This window comes from Morone saxatilis, unplaced genomic scaffold (genome assembly GCF_004916995.1).
Source record: "Morone saxatilis isolate NCDOM2014 unplaced genomic scaffold, NCSU_SB_2.0 Contig18, whole genome shotgun sequence".
Lineage (NCBI taxonomy): Eukaryota > Metazoa > Chordata > Actinopteri > Moronidae > Morone > Morone saxatilis.
Genome location: NW_023339740.1, coordinates 17,446,660 through 17,463,990, shown reverse-complemented (window position 1 = coordinate 17,463,990; position 17,331 = coordinate 17,446,660). Strand labels below are relative to the sequence as shown.

Below are 17,331 nucleotides of genomic sequence, written 5' to 3'. Positions count from 1 at the left end.
CTTCAACACATGGCAGGAGGAGCCAGGGATCGAACCAACAACTTTCTGATTGGGGGACGACCCGCTCTGCCTCTGAGCCACAGCCTCCCCATCAGTCCATTGCTTTGGTATTATAGACAAAAAGCTAATTATTGCCACAAGCTACAGGAAAAATGTATGTGTAAGACTATGGAGACAGTAACAACGCTAGAATTAGATTCATAAACATTATACTGTACAAACGAGCAACAACAATTAATTAGGCAATTTTTCAGGCTTAATTGTAATGTCCCTAAAAATGTGCAGATCTAACACACAATCCTATAAATTTGATCTCCACTTTTAATATGAGCCCACAGTCTGAAATAGGGTTGAGTGAAATATCTCCCTCTGTCCTTTGCCTGCACAAATGACTTACCAACTTAAAGCATCAGTGAGAGTTAAGTGTCTGGTACCTTCCAATACTAGCTTGTTCTGTTATTGAAACCCTTTACTGCAAAGATTGAGGAAAATATAAATTCTTGGATGTCGCGTTATCTCACCATGATAAAATACCTGGTTCCAGCAGGTATCTTACCATCTGCTGTAGAGAGCTTTTCTCGGCATCCAGGGCGCGTACCCTGCTCCTCAAGGCCCTGATCTCAAGATCCAGACGATCGTTCAGCTCTTTGGCCTTTCGCAGTTCCACCATTTCTTTTGAAATAAGGTCAGATAATGTACTCATTAGATTATAAATGAAACATGTTACCATACATTCTGGTCTGTAAAATGCTGGTCGAGTATTTTAACATAAAGCATACTTAAAATACAAAATTGAGAATTTAATTTTTAGAGACTTTTTAAGGCTCTTTTTTTAAATATTATTTAGCAAAAGTGTAAATATTGTTGTGAGGACCAGACAGTTGGGTGGCTCAGTTAATGGCACTGTAGCTTCCCTTTAGCAAGGTGGGCTTTTCTTGGTGCATTATCAACATGTGTATTTTGCATTTTTTCCCTGCAGGCTAGATGGAAACTGCAGATAGTACAACAGGCTGGTGCCTGCCTCTCACCCAGTGCATGCTGGAATAACCTCAGGCCCCTGGACAGCATAAGCAGGTATGCACAACAGCTGAATCTGAGCTGTGTAGGGATTGTAACACATATTTTTTCTAACCCTTTTACAATAAGATATGGCAGATCTTTGAAAATGACTTAAAGAAGAAATTAAAGAAAAGTCTTTCTCACCATATTTCTTCAGTTTTTCTACTTCCTTTCTGAGTTGCTCTACCTCCTGCTGGGCTGCCTGCAGCTCAGGCTCTATAAAAACAAATATAAACACCAGTGATTCCACAGTAATCTTCACAAAGTTGCCAGTGGAGTTTCCAAGTTGCTGGAGACAAGCTAAAATAACTTCTTCTCAACACTAGTGATATACAATATTTATGAAGCATTCTGCTGAAAGTTTGTGATGTTTTCTCTAGCAATGGTGGCCACCTTGATTGAATGATAAAATATAAGAAGCACCGAGATGGTTGTGGCAACAGGCTGCTGTAATATCGCCATGTGAAATCTCTTTGAGAATGACTCTGCTTGTAAGTAGCTGATTAATATCTCTCACCATAAGCTCTTTGAGTCAAATGAGCAGACTCCAGCTCATCAGTCAAACGCCTGATCTCATTGTGGGCCATGGCCAGCCGGCGGGAGCCCTCCTCCAGGTCCCGCTCCAGACGAGAACATTTCCTCTCCACACTGCTTGCCTGGCCGGCTAAATGCCTGGCCTCAGCCTAAAGAGAGAGAGAGGGAAGGAGCCACTGATCAAATGGCCATGATTAAAGTGATTGTCATAATATGAAGAGAACCAGTGAATACAAACAAGAATGCTCATAAATACATGCAAGAACAGACAAGAGACCTTGAAAAGTACACTGGAGCAAGTGGTGTAGTATCTTGAATTCCTTCAGCCATGCAAAGTTACCTAGCTTGTGCTGGTAACAGAACTTAATAACACTGGAACAGAAAAAAGAGTTTTCAGTTCACGTGGATGCTGAACAGGAATTCTGAATGGAAAAACATGCAAAAATATCCTTGCATTCAAATGTGCACCTTGGGTTACACAAAAGAAAGTCAGTGTGGCTTATTTTTCGACTGACCTGAGTGCAGTTTAGTGGTTGTTAGTATGGGATGCAGTACCATTACTGTAGATAAAAGGACATACAGGAATAAAAGTATGTTTGCTCTGTGAAGCTTTGTGGAGTCCAAAGAGTCTCTTCCACGGGCTCTGGCCATGACGTGGTGCCCCCTTGTGGCAAGACTGTGGAATAACATTGGATCACAAGTTGTTTGACAGCAGAGAAACGTACAAGACATGCAACAAATGCAAAGTGTGTGGCGTTGAGGTCCACAAGAGAACCAATGTGATTGAGGATTTTTTTTTCAGTTTAAGAGTTGTATAGCACGAGGACTTGCAGTGGGAAAGACATATGGACATATGGTCACATTATGTATCAAATAACAGGGGGAATATTACAGACACTAGGGGAAGAGGCATCCTATTTAATCTTTGTAACAGAGTTTATTATACACCGATCAAATGGCTTTGGATGGGGCTGAGGCAGGATTAGACATGCTGGAGGTCTAGAGGGGCACAATGTCCCCGTCTTCACAGTGGCAAAATTGGCCAGATGTTCTTCCTCTAACCTGGTGTGCATTGGTGTCCAGCCCTTGGGCTTCGGTCCCCAGCATGGCTGTGTTTCCATCACCCGTCAGCTGGTCAGGAGCCTCACTTGTCTCAAGTAAAGAAGCTCTCTCCACCAGGAGGTAGGCCACCTGCTCACTGGGGCTGCTGTGAATCAACTCTGTGAGACCCTGCTGGTACAGCATTTTAGCCACCTCACTGATCTGGGCATCTATCAAAACAGAGAATGGTGAAAAAGTAAGATTTATAATGCTTTTAAATCTGTGGACTAGTGTCTGGGGTCCCAAGAAGGCGTTCAAATTAAGTTAGCTTTACCTATAGAAGTACCACTACCCCTAGATAGGCACAAATGCATTGCATGTTTCAGTTTTAAGAGAAAAGACTTCAAGGATTAAGTTGGTTTGGTTTGTTTGGCAAATGTACATCTGGTTATAACCACTCCACCTCCTTTAAAGAGCGGCACACTTCCAGTATATTCTCAAAATCTGTACTATTCATCAACTGGAAAATACCATACAGTAATTTAAAAAGATGAAAAGACTTTGTCATATGCAGATAAAGATCCACAAGTTTGAATCTTGCCACTACTGCTATTGGATTATTTAATATTTGTCGGTGGTGTAGAGGTAAAAAAAAATTCAAACCTTGAAGAGATATGATGCGTCGCAGCTGATCCTTGAGCTGATCATTTTCATCTTGTATCTCCTGAGCCAGAACACCTTTGTGCTCTGTAAAGATTCGGATCTGCTCCAAGGACTTGCGTACCTTACAGACAATTTCTTAGTCACTAATAAACACAAACCTTAATTTATTCTTCTTGACCATTTCTGACATCCTTTGTTGGTAATTTGGCTAATTTGATAACTTACCTCTTCCATCTCCGCCAAGTGTTGGGACCGCTGGGTGTCCAGGTCCCATGTTACACTGCTTAGACGGCTTCTTGTGCGCTGGAGGTCTCGCCAAAGCAAACACAGCTGAGCCTCCTTAGGGGAGTCAGGAGCAAGTCCCTCCTCATTAAACCATACAGTGATCTGCTTCAGCTCCTCCTAGAGACAGTATGGGTGACATGTGGACATCATGGTCTCTGACTACTGCAGCTTCAGATAACTTACTGTAAGAGGAACTGATACCATTACAATGTAGAAACCAGATTTTAGGGTAAGATGTGGTAATCATTAACCTTGTGCTCACTTGTTACAGTCCATCTCACAACTGCAAGATGCTTATCAAAATATTCAGTATCAATGAATCCAACTCTAGCGTGACATAACTTCTCTTGGCTGTGGCTAAAGTTGTTTGGAGGAGCAGCTGTTTCTTCCCATAGAGTCATAGAGACAGCTGGGGTTGCCAATATGTGTGTGTTGAACTGCTTCTTCCACACTATAACGTTACTTGTGTGTGTTAAACCTCTGAAACTTCAGTCATGGTAATCAACATGTTTCACAGACACACTTGCTGAAACTCACAGAGCTTTATTTGTTGATTTTTTAGTGAAGATCCCAAAGTTTACAAAAGATTCAAACTATATTATGAATTTTAATATTTATAATAATTTAATAATTATTAAATGAATGACACACAAGGAAACATTTCCATTTGATGGTATGGTGCAGCAATAAAGCAGCAACAACAACAACAACAAGCTGATGATGCCGTTTTGTGATACAATACAATGTTTTCACCCTTTAAGTTGCATAAGGGGTTAAATTAAATCAATCCCATCACCAGCTCTGCACTTCATCAAATGTCACATCTGGATAAGACTCAGAGTTTAGTTAACGTTAAAGGTTTTTAGCAAACTAACGTCAGCTGTTGTTAAACCGAGGGACGAAGCAGTAGAATGTGCTCGGTACCTGTAGTTGGTCCATTTTGTCCTGCGGTGTGAAACAACTTTCGTCTGTGGTTTACGCTCATATTTCAGCCCTCATTATTGCAGTTTTTTTTTTTTTTTTTTTTGTTTCACGCTAAAAAGTCCGAAACCGAAAATGAGCTTTCACTGGCACCGTGACGTAAACACGCGAGTCTCCCGTTGTTGTGTCCTCGTTGTTCAAAGGTTAAAACGGTACGTAACAAAAGGTTACAAACGGAAACTTTCCCGTTAAAAGCAGCGACAGAGGGTTAAAAACACAGTGTGGGTTGAGACTACGAGAGGATATCACTGTCTGTGGCTTTAATGGGTGGCGGAGCGAAGTTCTGTTTGTTCTTTGGAAGGCTCACTGTGATCGTGGGCTTTCCTTGGGTCCTTGAAGGAGTCTTGAGGGACTGATAACTGTGTGTATAGTTTAGAGTCACTGGTAAACTTCAGTAAAAACGAAACTTTGTTATGAACAGATTTAATCTTCGGCTTTTTGTTTAATCTGAGTAAAATAAGGAGATACCTCTTTTACTGGCAGTGTTGGAAACTAATTGCTTGTTTTTAAGTCCTATTCCAAGTACCTGCTTTACGAGATTATTTAAATTTCTACCCTACCTTTAGCCTACTCCACTAACATTATAATTGAGGGGTTATTGTTTTCCCTTTTATACATTTATTTAACAATTAAATTAAGATTGTACATAATACCTTCATGATGAGTTTATAACATACGATGCATTGTCATTATAGATTAAACTACCCAGCAAATAAAAAATAGTAAATATTAGGATCACCTCAATCAACAGTTAAGAAAAAAAGCTGCATTCCCATTTGTGCAATTAATAATAAAACAATATTTACCTTATAATGGACATTTTTTTCCACATAAGCTTTTTACATTTTTAATTGTGGACATTTAGTAACAATAAGTATTTTACAGTGTGGCGTTGCTATTTTTACTCAAGTAAAGAAACTGAATACTTTCTTAGCCAACAATTGTTGGTTATTTAATTAAATATTACTCATAAATTGGTATTGGCATTCATTATTGCTGCAACTGCCAGGAACTTGCTTATAAAGTGTGTGCATTACAAATAAACTCATCTGTAAGTGCAATCATTATAATGAACAAACAGCATTAAAATATATCCAGCTGGGAGATTTTAATTACATGAGTTGTATCTTTTGTACGTAAACTCCTTTAATGCTGATGACATGTGACATGTTTTTGTCACATAGTCTTTCACATGTAGTCTTTCTGAGGATTATATTTAGTAATAAACACTGTGTGTTGTGTCTTGGGTGGTCTGAGACTTCCTGCACATTCACAATGAAAAGTGGGCAGCAATCAGCCTAAATTTCCTGCCTTTTATTCACCTCATTCCGGAAATACTGTGGTGGTCTTCATGCGAAGCTGTACAGCTGAATGAACAGCATGAGTACATGTGCAGCAATGGCAAAGTGTGGCTTTAATAATACAGATTTTGACCATTGCAAGCCCACACACAGCAGAGTTATTACGAACATGTCATCTGTCCTTCACTGGACTCTGAATAACAGATTTAGGCACCTCATCCTGTTTTGTTTCCTTATTTTAATGCAGATTGCAGTCTGCACTAAAGTCGTTTGCGAAAATGTTTGGTGTTTATATGTCGGTCCAGAGGAATGTTATTTTTGGTGTTGAGCTGGTCCAGACCACAGTTTTGAGGGGGAGGGCAGGGAAAGTTAAGAGGAAATGGGTGTTCAGAACTCCTCCTATATCTAACTCCACATTCCTCTTCTGTGCCCTTTCTGAATGTTTTGGAGCTAAAACGTCTGCAAGGACAGAAAGAGCACAGAGGGAGGACAGCAGCAACGATCAAATCAGAGACGCTTACTGAAGGGTGCTGACTCAAAGGCACTGAAGCTGAAGGGTAAGAACTTCCTCAAAACATCTTGGTTGTGTTTGAAATGACATTTTAAGCTTAGTATAATGTCATTTAGCCTAAACCGATGGAGGTTACACCCACACGCGAGTCCTTAATGATACTGTTCACATTCACGAAGATGCTTTTCCACCGTGATGTGCTTTCAGTTTCTGTGGTCATTACTTTTGTTCTGTCTGTGCTAGGTACCTCAAACTGTTACATAAACCAGACGTAGTAGCATGTAATCAAACACATGCCTCTCTGAACTGTCCACAATCTAATAGCAACAGTGATTTCCCTCTATGGGCAGCGCTGAGTGGGAAAGACAAACATGTGAAAGGTCCTAGAAGTCTAAGAGTGTTGTACAGTTTCAGGTTAGGAAACATAACAGTCTGCATAGGAGTTGGCAGCAGAAACAACAACATACACTTTTTATATTTTAGACTCAAGTTTTGATTAGAAAAATTAAACACATTAATTAATTAGTACATTTTCCTCTTTCTAATTTATCTACCTGTAATGTAGTAGGATGTGTTTTAGGAGAAGTCCTTGTTTATTTAGCACTGCAAGTGGGCAACAATACAAATTCTGTGTTTACTTACTTAAACATCTGTATCTGGGGGAACTGACACCCAAAATTAATAAGTATTGCTTCATAATGAGACTTCCCTTTCTTTGCTTGTGTCCTCACAAACATATCTGATGGAAAAAGTCACACTGATTTAAATAAAACCAATGAGTCAGTTTTTTTCCATTTGACTTAAAAGGTGTTTCACAATGGATGTGTGTCATTGGGGAAAGTGTTTGAAGAGATTAATAAAGAGGAATAAGTTAAGAGCTTTTTTCTTATTAATCCTGAAGTTTAATGACAGATCATTCACGCTGTAGGCATAAAGTTTGTACCCAGATTCAATAAAAGTACACAACAGTATGTCAGACCGTTGGTCGGTCGGGTTTCAGACTACAAGTTTGTTTACAGCGGTTACAGGGAGCCGATGTTCAGATGTAATCCTCAGAGACCGGACAGGCTGTGAAGACTGAGAGAAATCCCCCCAGTCTGGGACTCTTGTGGCCTGATAAATGGGCAGAGATTGTCAGTGCAGATGTTAAGATGCATGATGAAAGTGCTCAGAGTTTCCTCAAGAGGCAGACATAGAGTCCACTGTTTCAGGCCATTGCCTCCTGAAATTTCCTGGACATTTTAGATGACACGGAGGAAAGGGACAGGGGTTAGCAGCGGTTAATGATGTGTCTTTGACTACAAAGCTGTTGGAAACCACCAATCGTAACACAAATGGATAACAATAACATAATAATTCCTACACAGGATATACCAGCAGCCATGGTCTTCCTGCTTATAACCCTAACAGTGCTGCATCTGGTCACCTTGGCCATGCTCCTGATTGCCACCCTGGAAAAGGTGAGACACGTTGTCAGCTCATGTTGTACTGTATGGTCTCTCTTCTTACAGTAGATGTCACTGTTAATCCCTGTAAAATGTAAACAAAGCCAAACACAAAAATGCTGCACATCAACGTACTAATGTGGTTTTGGCTTTCTTTCTTTCTTTCTTTCTTTCTGCAGTCCTGGTGGGTATGGGCTGATACAGAGATCACAGACCTCTGGTACAACTGCTTCCATGATAATGCCACTCAGACCTGGATGTGTGCTTCTGCCAATGAAAGCGGTAAAGTGTTTCTCTGCGTGCTTGCCTGCCTACATGTGCATGCTGTTTTGTTTATTTACTGCTCATATTTTGCATTTCTGCATGATTTGTTGTTTCATAACAGCCAGACAAGCTTTTATTTTTGCTTGTGAGTCAATGTCTTACACGTTTTCTCTGACCTGCTCTTCCAGACTGGTTGCAGTCTGTCCAGGCCCTCATGGTTCTGTCTGTGGTCTTCTCCTCCATCTCCTTCCTGGTGTTTCTGGGTCAGCTGATCACAGTCTCTAAAGGAGGTCTCTTCTACTTCACAGGCCTCTGTCAGGCCTTTGCAGGTGTTTAAAATCTTATTCCATTTACGACATAAAATGCAGTTAATTAAAATTTAAAGAATTACTTTATCTTGGTTGTTAAGAGACAGCTTGGTTTTTATAGCTTTGCTCTTTTCTACTCTTTATGAATCGTGGCTATCTACTGTACTCATATTTATAAATGAAGGAAGTAACCCATATTTGGAGTTTAAAGTTGGCTACATTCTATATTTCTCTCATTGTTAACAAATCTCAGACCAAAGAGCGAAAAGACCAAAACCAACAATTAATTTACCCAACTAACAAGTATTGCATGTGTAGCCAAAGCCTCACATTACATGGCATTACATCAATCACACATTCACCATCCTGTTGCTGTAGATACTCACTAGAGTACCAAATTTGCATTGATCCACAGCTGAAAATACACCCCAACAAATGCACAATTCCCTCCTGTGTAAGTAACATTTGCTAAAATCTACAGTGCACAGCTATTTTAAAAAAATACACTTCATATCTGGGGCCCACTTTTAAAGATTTACATCTTCAGTAGGAACTAATGAGCTTTATGCTGAATGTCACAGACAGTTTAGGGAAGTCGGTGAATTGAGAAATGGGCTGACGCATTGTTGGTTTTGGTCTTTTTGTGGCATTTGCTGACAATACAAAACATATAGAGCTATGCCAGTCTTGGCACCATAAAAGTGTATGACTGTGATGAGATAAGAGAATTTTAACTAAAACGTCTGTGTTGTGCTGCACTCCTGCAGGTTTCACAGCCTTTGCTGCTTGCCTCATCTTCACCTTCCACAGAAAGGAGATCTTAAATGACAGAGATTTAAGCAAAGGACGCTTTGGCTACTGTTTCATCCTGGCATGGGTGTGTGTCCCTCTCCTCCTGGTCAGTGCAGTCCTGTATGTCCACCTGCGCAAGAAGCAGTGAGCAAAAAAAAGAAATCCCAGAAAGGATGAAAAAACTCACTTCAATCACATCCCAGTTACCTGTAAGCACACAAGGAAATCAGATGACAGAGAATGAAATACCTCTATGAATACACATTTCTGTTTTCTTTTTTGACTCAAGGTCCACCCCACCATGCTACATGGTATGCGGGACATTATCTCATCATGGTGGCATCTCTGTCTGTGAGACACATTGTCACTCAAAACCCAGTCATGCTGTAAGATACAGAACTCATACGAATGTGTTACATGAAGGATTCTGACATAGAAATATTAGGTAATGAATTCATAACTTGTTGTGCTTAATTGTGATTATGGTGAGACAATATGGAGCTCAAATGTCTCTCTTTTTGTATTATGTATACATTTGTGTTTACTTATTAAAAAAATCAATATGTGATTGTTGTCACTTTATAAGCAATGTTACATATCCCTGTATTTAAAGGGCTATATCTGTGTAAGGCCTGTTTTGTTTTGTATGAAGTGCGTTATGTGTAACACAGTGCAAGTGCAATCCTCCATCATATCCTTGTGGTTGCAAAAGGGTGCGCCATCTTTGTCCTTTAATCACTCATTGTTTTGTGGCTCTCATTGTTTACTTACTAAAGTATGCTCATGCTATTTTCTAGTGAATAGTAGAAGAATGAAAAGAACGTAGAACAACCCAGCAAGTATCAATATATTTTCCAAAACATTCCCAAGAAATGAAAAAGAAACTGTAATGTAATTCAACCTGAGACCTTTAGACAGGTGATCAGATACAGCACTGCATTTTACACTTGTCCACAAACCTACCTGTCAGGCTGGACCAGTCCAAAATGAAAACTGTGAGGTAAGTGGCAGCCTCTAAAGTAAATTATACAAAACACTGTTTTTCACCGCACACCTCACACACATTCAGGAAGTGTGTGAACTGAAAGCAGAAAGTCAGAGACCTTGATTTATATTAAACACAGCAGCTGTGAAGGTGAGAGAGAGAGAAACAGTAGGATGGTGACCCTTGTCTGAGCAGCTCACTGATCTGTCAGCTGCACAGAATGTCTGGAATCTAAGTAACAAGGAGTGGAAGAGTAAAGACGAAATGAAATGACATGTAAGGGAGGGAACACACGAAGAGCTACAGGTCCTAAGGAGCTTATGACTAATACTGCACCCTAAGAGATGAGACATGCTGCCCGGCAGGTGAGTTTCACGATGTGTTGATTTCTGTATTTTCATATTTTTCTTCGACTTATTTTAATATTCTCCTTACTTTCTTATGTCAACACGAGCTGGTGGACAAGACTGCTGAAGAACGTGAAATGTGCTCAGAACTGAACTTGTGAACCCTGAACAGGTGCGTTATCTCAGGAACTCATCATCAGGATTGTCACAAACATCGAGATAAGGTGTGTTCTGGGCAGCTATTCTCGACATGGAAATACTGTGACTTTTTGTCAAAGGTATGAATGAAATGATCATTTTAACTAGATTGAAAGGTGACATGAACTGGCCCCAAATAGTCTTGTCGTCACACATCTGTCATTAGTGGGAACTTTGATCCTCCCAGAGACACACACCTGGCTGCGGTCATGTCAAAGTCCCAAGAGCAGAGCCTGGATGAGGATGCAGTGTTCCTGCCAGTGAATGAGTCCTCCCCAGAGTTCCTCCATTGTGAGAAGGAGCGTCAAGCAGTGGAAAGACTCCTAAATGCAGGACCTGAGGCCTTCTACAGCTCCATCGGCACAGAGCATGCTGGCGGATTCCTGTCTCCTGAAGAGGTCAGCCAGATATCCAGCTGGGCTCAGGACTATCGCTTTAACCCGCTGCAGGTGCAAAGAGAGGTGAATGGAGAGGATGGTAGCTCAGAGATGGAGGACATCTGTTCCACCTACTTTCCTTCCTACTCAGACACACCAGCCCCGAATCTGGACATTGGCTGGCCTGAAAGAATCCTTTGGGTACCAAAGGGGAGTGTTACAGTGCACACCAGTCCTCCTGCTGAGGGGGAGCCTCCTGTCAGAGAGATCATCAGACGGCACTTGCAAAAAGCCAGCAAAGTATGCAAATATAATGTGTCTTATTGGGATTTTTTTCATATCGGTGGAGGTGGCGTGCATCAATAGAAATTTTAGGAAGTGGTACTTTACTTGAGAATTGTAATTTTTTGACACATTTCAGAGGTACATGTTGTACTTTTTGCTGCATTATCATTATTTGGTGGCTTTAGTCAATTGCTTCTTTGAATTGAACCTAAATATAATTCACTGCTTCAGTTTAAACTGCAATTAGACATAAAGCAATAGTCTGAAAAAACATTTATTAAAATCTGTACTTTTACTTTACTATATTTTACTGTTAATACTTGCTCAGTTTCATTTTCAGTATGTAAAGTATATCATCACTTCTTGCTGCATCAAAATTTTTATCCTATAATCAGAGAAAATGAGCAAGGAAAGGGATAGTTTCAATTTGTGTGAGCCACTTTCTGAATAATCCTGTCAAATACAGGCTAAGAGACACTTTGTGTACTGTGCAGGTAATTGCCATTGTGACGGACAGATTGACAGATGGTGCAATAATTGGTGATTTACACAATGCCGCCTCCCGGGGTGTCCCTGTTTACATCATCTTGAACCAAAGGTCCATTCAGGAGAGCTTCACGCTCAACAGGCTCAGGCATCCGGTGAGTCACCTCCTACAAATCAGCACACACCTAGCAGCCATCCTCCTGTGTATGTTTGCCATAGCAATGGATAAACCAGAGATTTTATTTTGCCAAAATCAAGCACCACCAATCTAACAGTTTAAATCATGATGTAATAGGTCACATCTGAAAACCTTGACACGCTGCAATTTACTCTGGAGAAGAATCTCATAGACTGCTAGTGTATCTTTTTACTTTGGCATGCTTATGTTAGGAATGTGACATGTAGGCCTCTTAGCAACAGATAGCTAAACTGGTTGCACAACATTCAGTGATGGTAAAAAAAAAACCTGCCTGATGTTGAAGACAAAAGGAAAACATCCTATTGATGTAATGCATAAACTGAGATGAAATTTGGTACAGATACCCATGGTGCCCAGAGGACAAACCCTAATGACTTTGGTAATCTCTAACTTTTCATTTAGTGCCACCAGCAGGTCAAAGTTTTCACAAAAAATATTTCAACATCTATAAAATGGATTGGCATACAATTTGGTACAGACATTCATGGTTCCTGGACGATGAATCCTAATATATACTTCAGACTACAGTGACTGTCTGACTTTTAGCACCACCATGGTTGACATTTTAGTTTATTGACTATTAGATTGATTACCAGTAAATTTGTTAAAGTCATGACCTCTACAGGATGAATGTTAATATCTCTGGTGCACCATACTACCAAACTAAGATAGTGAACATAGTTCAAATTATACCTGCTAATCATCAGCATGTTAGCATTGTCACTGTGAGCATATTACCATGTTGACATTAGCATTGAGACGCCATGCCTACGTGGCCTACAGCCTCACAGAGCCACTGGCATGGCTGAAGACTGTTGTTCATGATACAAGTTGCGCAGCGTGTGTTTGATCATTCACATTCCATCATGGATAAATGCCAAGTTGTAATGTAATTCAATCTTGAGTTTCAATTTAAGCTTGCGATCTGGTAGAATATGCGGGTCCGTGTTCTTGGAGGGAAAACCTTTTGTTCGAGGACGGGAAGAATGGTGGTTGGGGAAATGAAAGACAAGTTCCTTCTGGTGGATTTAGCCACAGTGATTCACGGCAGCTACAGGTGAGCAGTTATGTTTTTTGTTTTTTTTTTGTGTATAACACACACTTGAGAGTGATGTAACAAGCTGTCTTTGTACCCTGCAGCCTCACATGGACAGACGCCCACCTGCACCGGCAGCTGATCACTGTTTTGAGCGGCCCAGTTGTTGACTCATTTGACATGGAGTTCAGAATCCTTTTTGCTGCTTCACTCCCCGTCCCCGACACTTGGAGGGCTGCAGGTATTCGTGTTGACGATGCTCATCAGCTGAAAGACCTCTCAAATCTCAGGTTTCAAAAACATCTCCCTTTGGAGCCTGAAATTACCAGCCCTCCATCCCCACCTGCTGATTCCCTCCTGGACTGGGAGGCCATGGGGGTTATCCAGAGAGACCGCTGCTTCCCGGACAGTCCTCTTGATCAACCTGCGGAAATTGTGGCCAAGGAAATGCCATTGCAGCAAAACATGCTGTTTGATAAAGGCACACCCATTTTTCCTTACAATGGAAATCAATTTTTGTATAAGAGAAGGTACATTGATCCTCTTGACTTAACCAATCTTAGTTAGTGAGTCTATGAAGTTGTCTTTGGACCAAACATAGGCTGCAGTATGTACACATATTGTAAATCATCTTTGCCGTTAACAAACCTTGCTGTACACTGTGGAGGACATTTTTGTTATTTATAATTGAGCTTTTATTGAAACGTATACACCAAAACATTTCTTATTATTTCTTGAGTAATTACACATATGGAGGACTGTTTAGTTTAAATACTTTCTGCTACATGTGTTTTGCGGTACTTATCTCTTTTTGTATGTGACAGGTTAAGTGATAACATCTCCCCAGTGACAAACAATGTGCCAGATAAATCAACAAATTTCAAGTGAGTCTTGTTACAGCTAATTTTTACATGTGTTTTTTTCTGGTATTTTTTTTCTGCTAATCTTTCCTTATATCTTGATTCTTTTAATAGCAACACGCCGCCCTCGTCAACAGACCCGACAAGTCCAGAAAATATGAAACGGTAAGAGCCAAAGGATATAGGAAGCTCTTTATCAAGACATAAATTATTATGAAACATAACATATCTAAATGAATGTCCTTTCCTGCCTGCAGGGTGGAATGCATAATACAGAAAAATCTTTCCAGGCAACTCTCCAAAGAGAAGAGCACCAACTTAGATGACAGAAGAAGAGTTGATGATAAAGCTACAGAGCCAGCACACAATATGCCCATACTTTCTTCTACTAAGAGGAGAGAGCACTCAAAGAGGGAGCCCGTTTTGGAAGAGGAAAACAGCAAAAAAACAAGCTCAAAAATGGAGAACACACCATCTTCTAGAGTAAGTAACTGGCCTTTGCTCTCGCTCAAAACACTTGAGTTAACCTTGATACAGCAAACTTAGATTCATTTTTCTCCTCACAGAAACCTTTAATCCTGAGGGTGCCGCAGTCTGAGAGCTTCAGCTCTCTGAGTGACATTATGAAGAAGATTCACCCTCAGCCGAGCTCTTCTGGGCTGCTCAAGGGAGGATCAAGAGCTGCTGTGTCCGAAATGAGCCAGTCGATGATGGACTTGAGCATACACACAGATACAAATGATGAGAGAGCAGTGCCCAGGTTTAAAGCTGGTGTAAGTGTGTGTAGATTTGTTGTGTTTTTCTGTGTGTATGCTTGTGAAGAAGGAGTGATGGGGGAGAGATACTTCATTACAAAAATAGTTTACAGAGATGTTACTATTTGGTTTACTGAAGATAAAGTAATGTACCATAATAATAAAATCACACAAACAGACATAATTACTCACTTACCTATCAAGCCATGCAGACTGTTTTGGTTTTTATTTGTTAGATTTGGAGATTCACCTCTGCCTCCACTCCAAAACAATGGAGGGCGACAGAATTGTGGTGCTCGCTGACAAATTACATTTTATAAATCAAAAGCAAATCAAAATCTCTATTCTGAGACTTGGTATCCTAGATAATCTAAAAAAAAAAAGGCACTGTACAGGTTTGATTGGGACTATTGCTTTGTTGGTAATAATAGGAGCTTAATTTGAGCAATACTGACTTTCTAAATGTAATGTTTCAGTGTTGTGAACACTACAAACAATTTCAATTCACCTCTGTTGTCTTTTAACGTTCTTTGTTACTGTTTCCTTGGCAGGGCTTTGATCCGGGTCAAATGACACCTGCTTTTGCCCTGATGAAGAAGAGGAACGATGACTTGAAACATCTATTGTACAGAACTCCAAAAAACTTTATGCCCAGAGAGAGGCCTCGCAGCTCCAGTTATGCCCTCAATATGAACTGGAGGAAGTCACTGGCAGAGACAGAAGGAGAACCGGAATGAGGAGAGAGGAAATCAGAAATATTAGCATTGAGCACAATGTTGTGCCAGTAATAACGTCTTCTGTCACTGAAGAACGGCTGCTTCTAGCAGTGGGTGGTTATGACCTCTGTAGTGTTTGTTACGATGTATATAGACTAGTTCTGTCTGTTGATTTAATGTCCCACTGAATTTGATGATTAGATGTTTCACTGTATACTCCATACATTGTGTTTGATGCCATGCTTTACTTCTGAATATGTTTAAATAAATACAATTGTTCTGTTAATGTTGAATGGTATTACTGTTGTTGGAATTGTTATTGCATAATGAAACCAAGTAGTTACTTAACCAGAAGAATTAATTATTATTGGAAGGACTGTTTGATTTTAATTTATAATATTTATTTATTTTATTAAACCTTCAGCAAGTGGCAATAAATGCACATTTGTGTTTGACACTAGCACATGAAGGAGTAAAAGGAAATGGTGAAAATGATTGATAAGTTATTGATAGATTATGAAGGAAAGAGACAACAGGCCTGCAGCTAACACAGAGGTAATCAATTTCATTTCCCCCCCTGAAATTTGGGGGACTTGAAGTGAAGTTTACACTGAAACGTTCTTTAAAGACAGATACCAATACTTTTTAGACTCTCAGCCTTTACAGTCACACTTTGTGCACCAAGAAAAATCAACACATAAATTAGTACAGTAGAAGAACTGAGGAAGTTAGTTCCTGGCATACTGGAGAAATTCTTCTTAATGAGAAAAACTGGGACACACATGAGAGAAAAATATAATCCAGAAACCTTATTAGTTCAGCATTGAAAAATACCCAAATTACTTTATTTTTTAAGGTTTTTATTGTGTCTTCAAAATGTCTGCAGTATTTTAAAATTGTTAGGTACAGATTTAAGTGCAATAGTAAATAGTATTAAACAATTGGAGTGATATAGGAGAAGGGCTTTATTCTGAAGGAAACGGGTATAATATCCAGAAGCATAAGAACAATCTTCATCTCCCCAAACATCTCTCAGGCAGAGGTCAGTTTTCAGTCAGATACAGGGGTCCTAATTTATGAAACACTATTATTGTTTTGTTAAAAATGAATCCTACAGAAGACTTTAATGTCTCTATTAAAATCTTGTTTTTTTAACCGTATGAATTTCTTTAATAATAATTCAATCCATTTTCATTTATTTGATTTTACCCTGTAAACAAATCATTTAAACCTCACTCATTGTGTTACTCCAGTAGGTGGCGTTAGGCGCCTTTCTCATTACTGTGTAGACCGCCATTGAAAATACAGAAGAAGAAATCCCGGAAGCACATGGTGATCAGTGGAGAAATGTGTTGAACTGGATAGTTTTCTTTTCTTTTAATCTCCACACACAAGCACCGACGTTGAATAGTTTTGTTGCTAACGTGTGGAAAGCTAGTTTAATTCATTGCCATCATGGTTCGAGAAAAAAGGTGAGTTTGGCTAAAGTTGAATGTGATTGTACACTGGTTTCTCTCTCTTCTCGTTACTGAGTCGTGTTATTGTAACATTTAAATGACCCTTTACAGTTTCCACCATGACCTACAAGAAATTAAAATATATGCCAAAATAAACATCCTCTGAATGGTGCAGGGAAAAGCCTGAAGCACATCTCTTGTCTCCTCTCTTTCACTGCTCAGGGGTAAACCGGTTCGAAGGCCGAAAAAGACTGAGCGATTTGATGAAGATGACCCTGAAGCCTACAAGAATATGCCTGTCCCTGATAAGGTAAGAGGAAGATCTGTCACTGCTGCTCCAGTGGGGCTGTCTGAGAGCTTCATCACTGCTTTTTGGACAGTGTACAGGTGTATCTCAATCAATTAGAATATCATGGTAAAGTTAATTTATTTCAGTAATTCAATTC

General features: G+C 39.8%; 4 protein-coding genes across 6 annotated transcripts in view; 3 read left to right on the top strand and 1 right to left on the bottom strand.

The window, feature by feature from the left end:
- Nucleotides 1–4,858, bottom strand: part of si:dkey-264d12.5 (coiled-coil domain-containing protein 30) — a 10,028-nt gene extending 5,170 nt beyond the window's left edge. Inside the window, exons 1-8 of the mRNA XM_035662683.1 lie at nt 4,507–4,858; nt 3,523–3,699; nt 3,298–3,418; nt 2,656–2,864; nt 2,174–2,269; nt 1,577–1,742; nt 1,204–1,275; nt 557–672 (exon numbers count right to left, since the gene is read on the bottom strand). Of these exons, the coding sequence (XP_035518576.1) occupies nt 557–672; nt 1,204–1,275; nt 1,577–1,742; nt 2,174–2,269; nt 2,656–2,864; nt 3,298–3,418; nt 3,523–3,699; nt 4,507–4,521 (972 nt within the window). The 5' untranslated portion in view covers nt 4,522–4,858. The remainder of the gene's footprint in view (nt 1–556; nt 673–1,203; nt 1,276–1,576; nt 1,743–2,173; nt 2,270–2,655; nt 2,865–3,297; nt 3,419–3,522; nt 3,700–4,506) is intronic.
- A 1,405-nt stretch (nt 4,859–6,263) lies between these two features.
- On the top strand, nt 6,264–9,750 carry si:dkey-264d12.4 (epithelial membrane protein 3). Its single transcript, XM_035662686.1, has 5 exons — nt 6,264–6,421; nt 7,743–7,835; nt 8,000–8,102; nt 8,273–8,413; nt 9,160–9,750. The coding sequence occupies exons 2-5, from the start codon at nt 7,758–7,760 to the stop codon at nt 9,330–9,332; spliced, it is 495 nt and encodes a 164-aa protein (XP_035518579.1). The 5' UTR covers nt 6,264–6,421; nt 7,743–7,757; the 3' UTR covers nt 9,333–9,750.
- Nucleotides 9,751–10,108: 358 nt separating this feature from the next.
- Nucleotides 10,109–15,669, top strand: fam83e (family with sequence similarity 83 member E). Its single transcript, XM_035662684.1, has 9 exons — nt 10,109–11,391; nt 11,871–12,017; nt 12,994–13,118; nt 13,202–13,627; nt 13,922–13,981; nt 14,072–14,122; nt 14,215–14,440; nt 14,524–14,730; nt 15,264–15,669. The coding sequence occupies exons 1-9, from the start codon at nt 10,924–10,926 to the stop codon at nt 15,447–15,449; spliced, it is 1,896 nt and encodes a 631-aa protein (XP_035518577.1). The 5' UTR covers nt 10,109–10,923; the 3' UTR covers nt 15,450–15,669.
- Nucleotides 15,670–16,720: 1,051 nt separating this feature from the next.
- The window catches only part of utp3 (UTP3 small subunit processome component), a 4,557-nt gene continuing 3,946 nt past the window's right edge, over nt 16,721–17,331 (top strand). For all 3 annotated transcript variants that reach the window (XM_035662350.1, XM_035662349.1, XM_035662348.1), the window contains exons 1-2: nt 16,721–16,900; nt 17,108–17,195. In XM_035662350.1, coding sequence (XP_035518243.1) covers nt 16,884–16,900; nt 17,108–17,195 — 105 coding nt within the window. In that variant the 5' untranslated portion in view covers nt 16,721–16,883. The remainder of the gene's footprint in view (nt 16,901–17,107; nt 17,196–17,331) is intronic.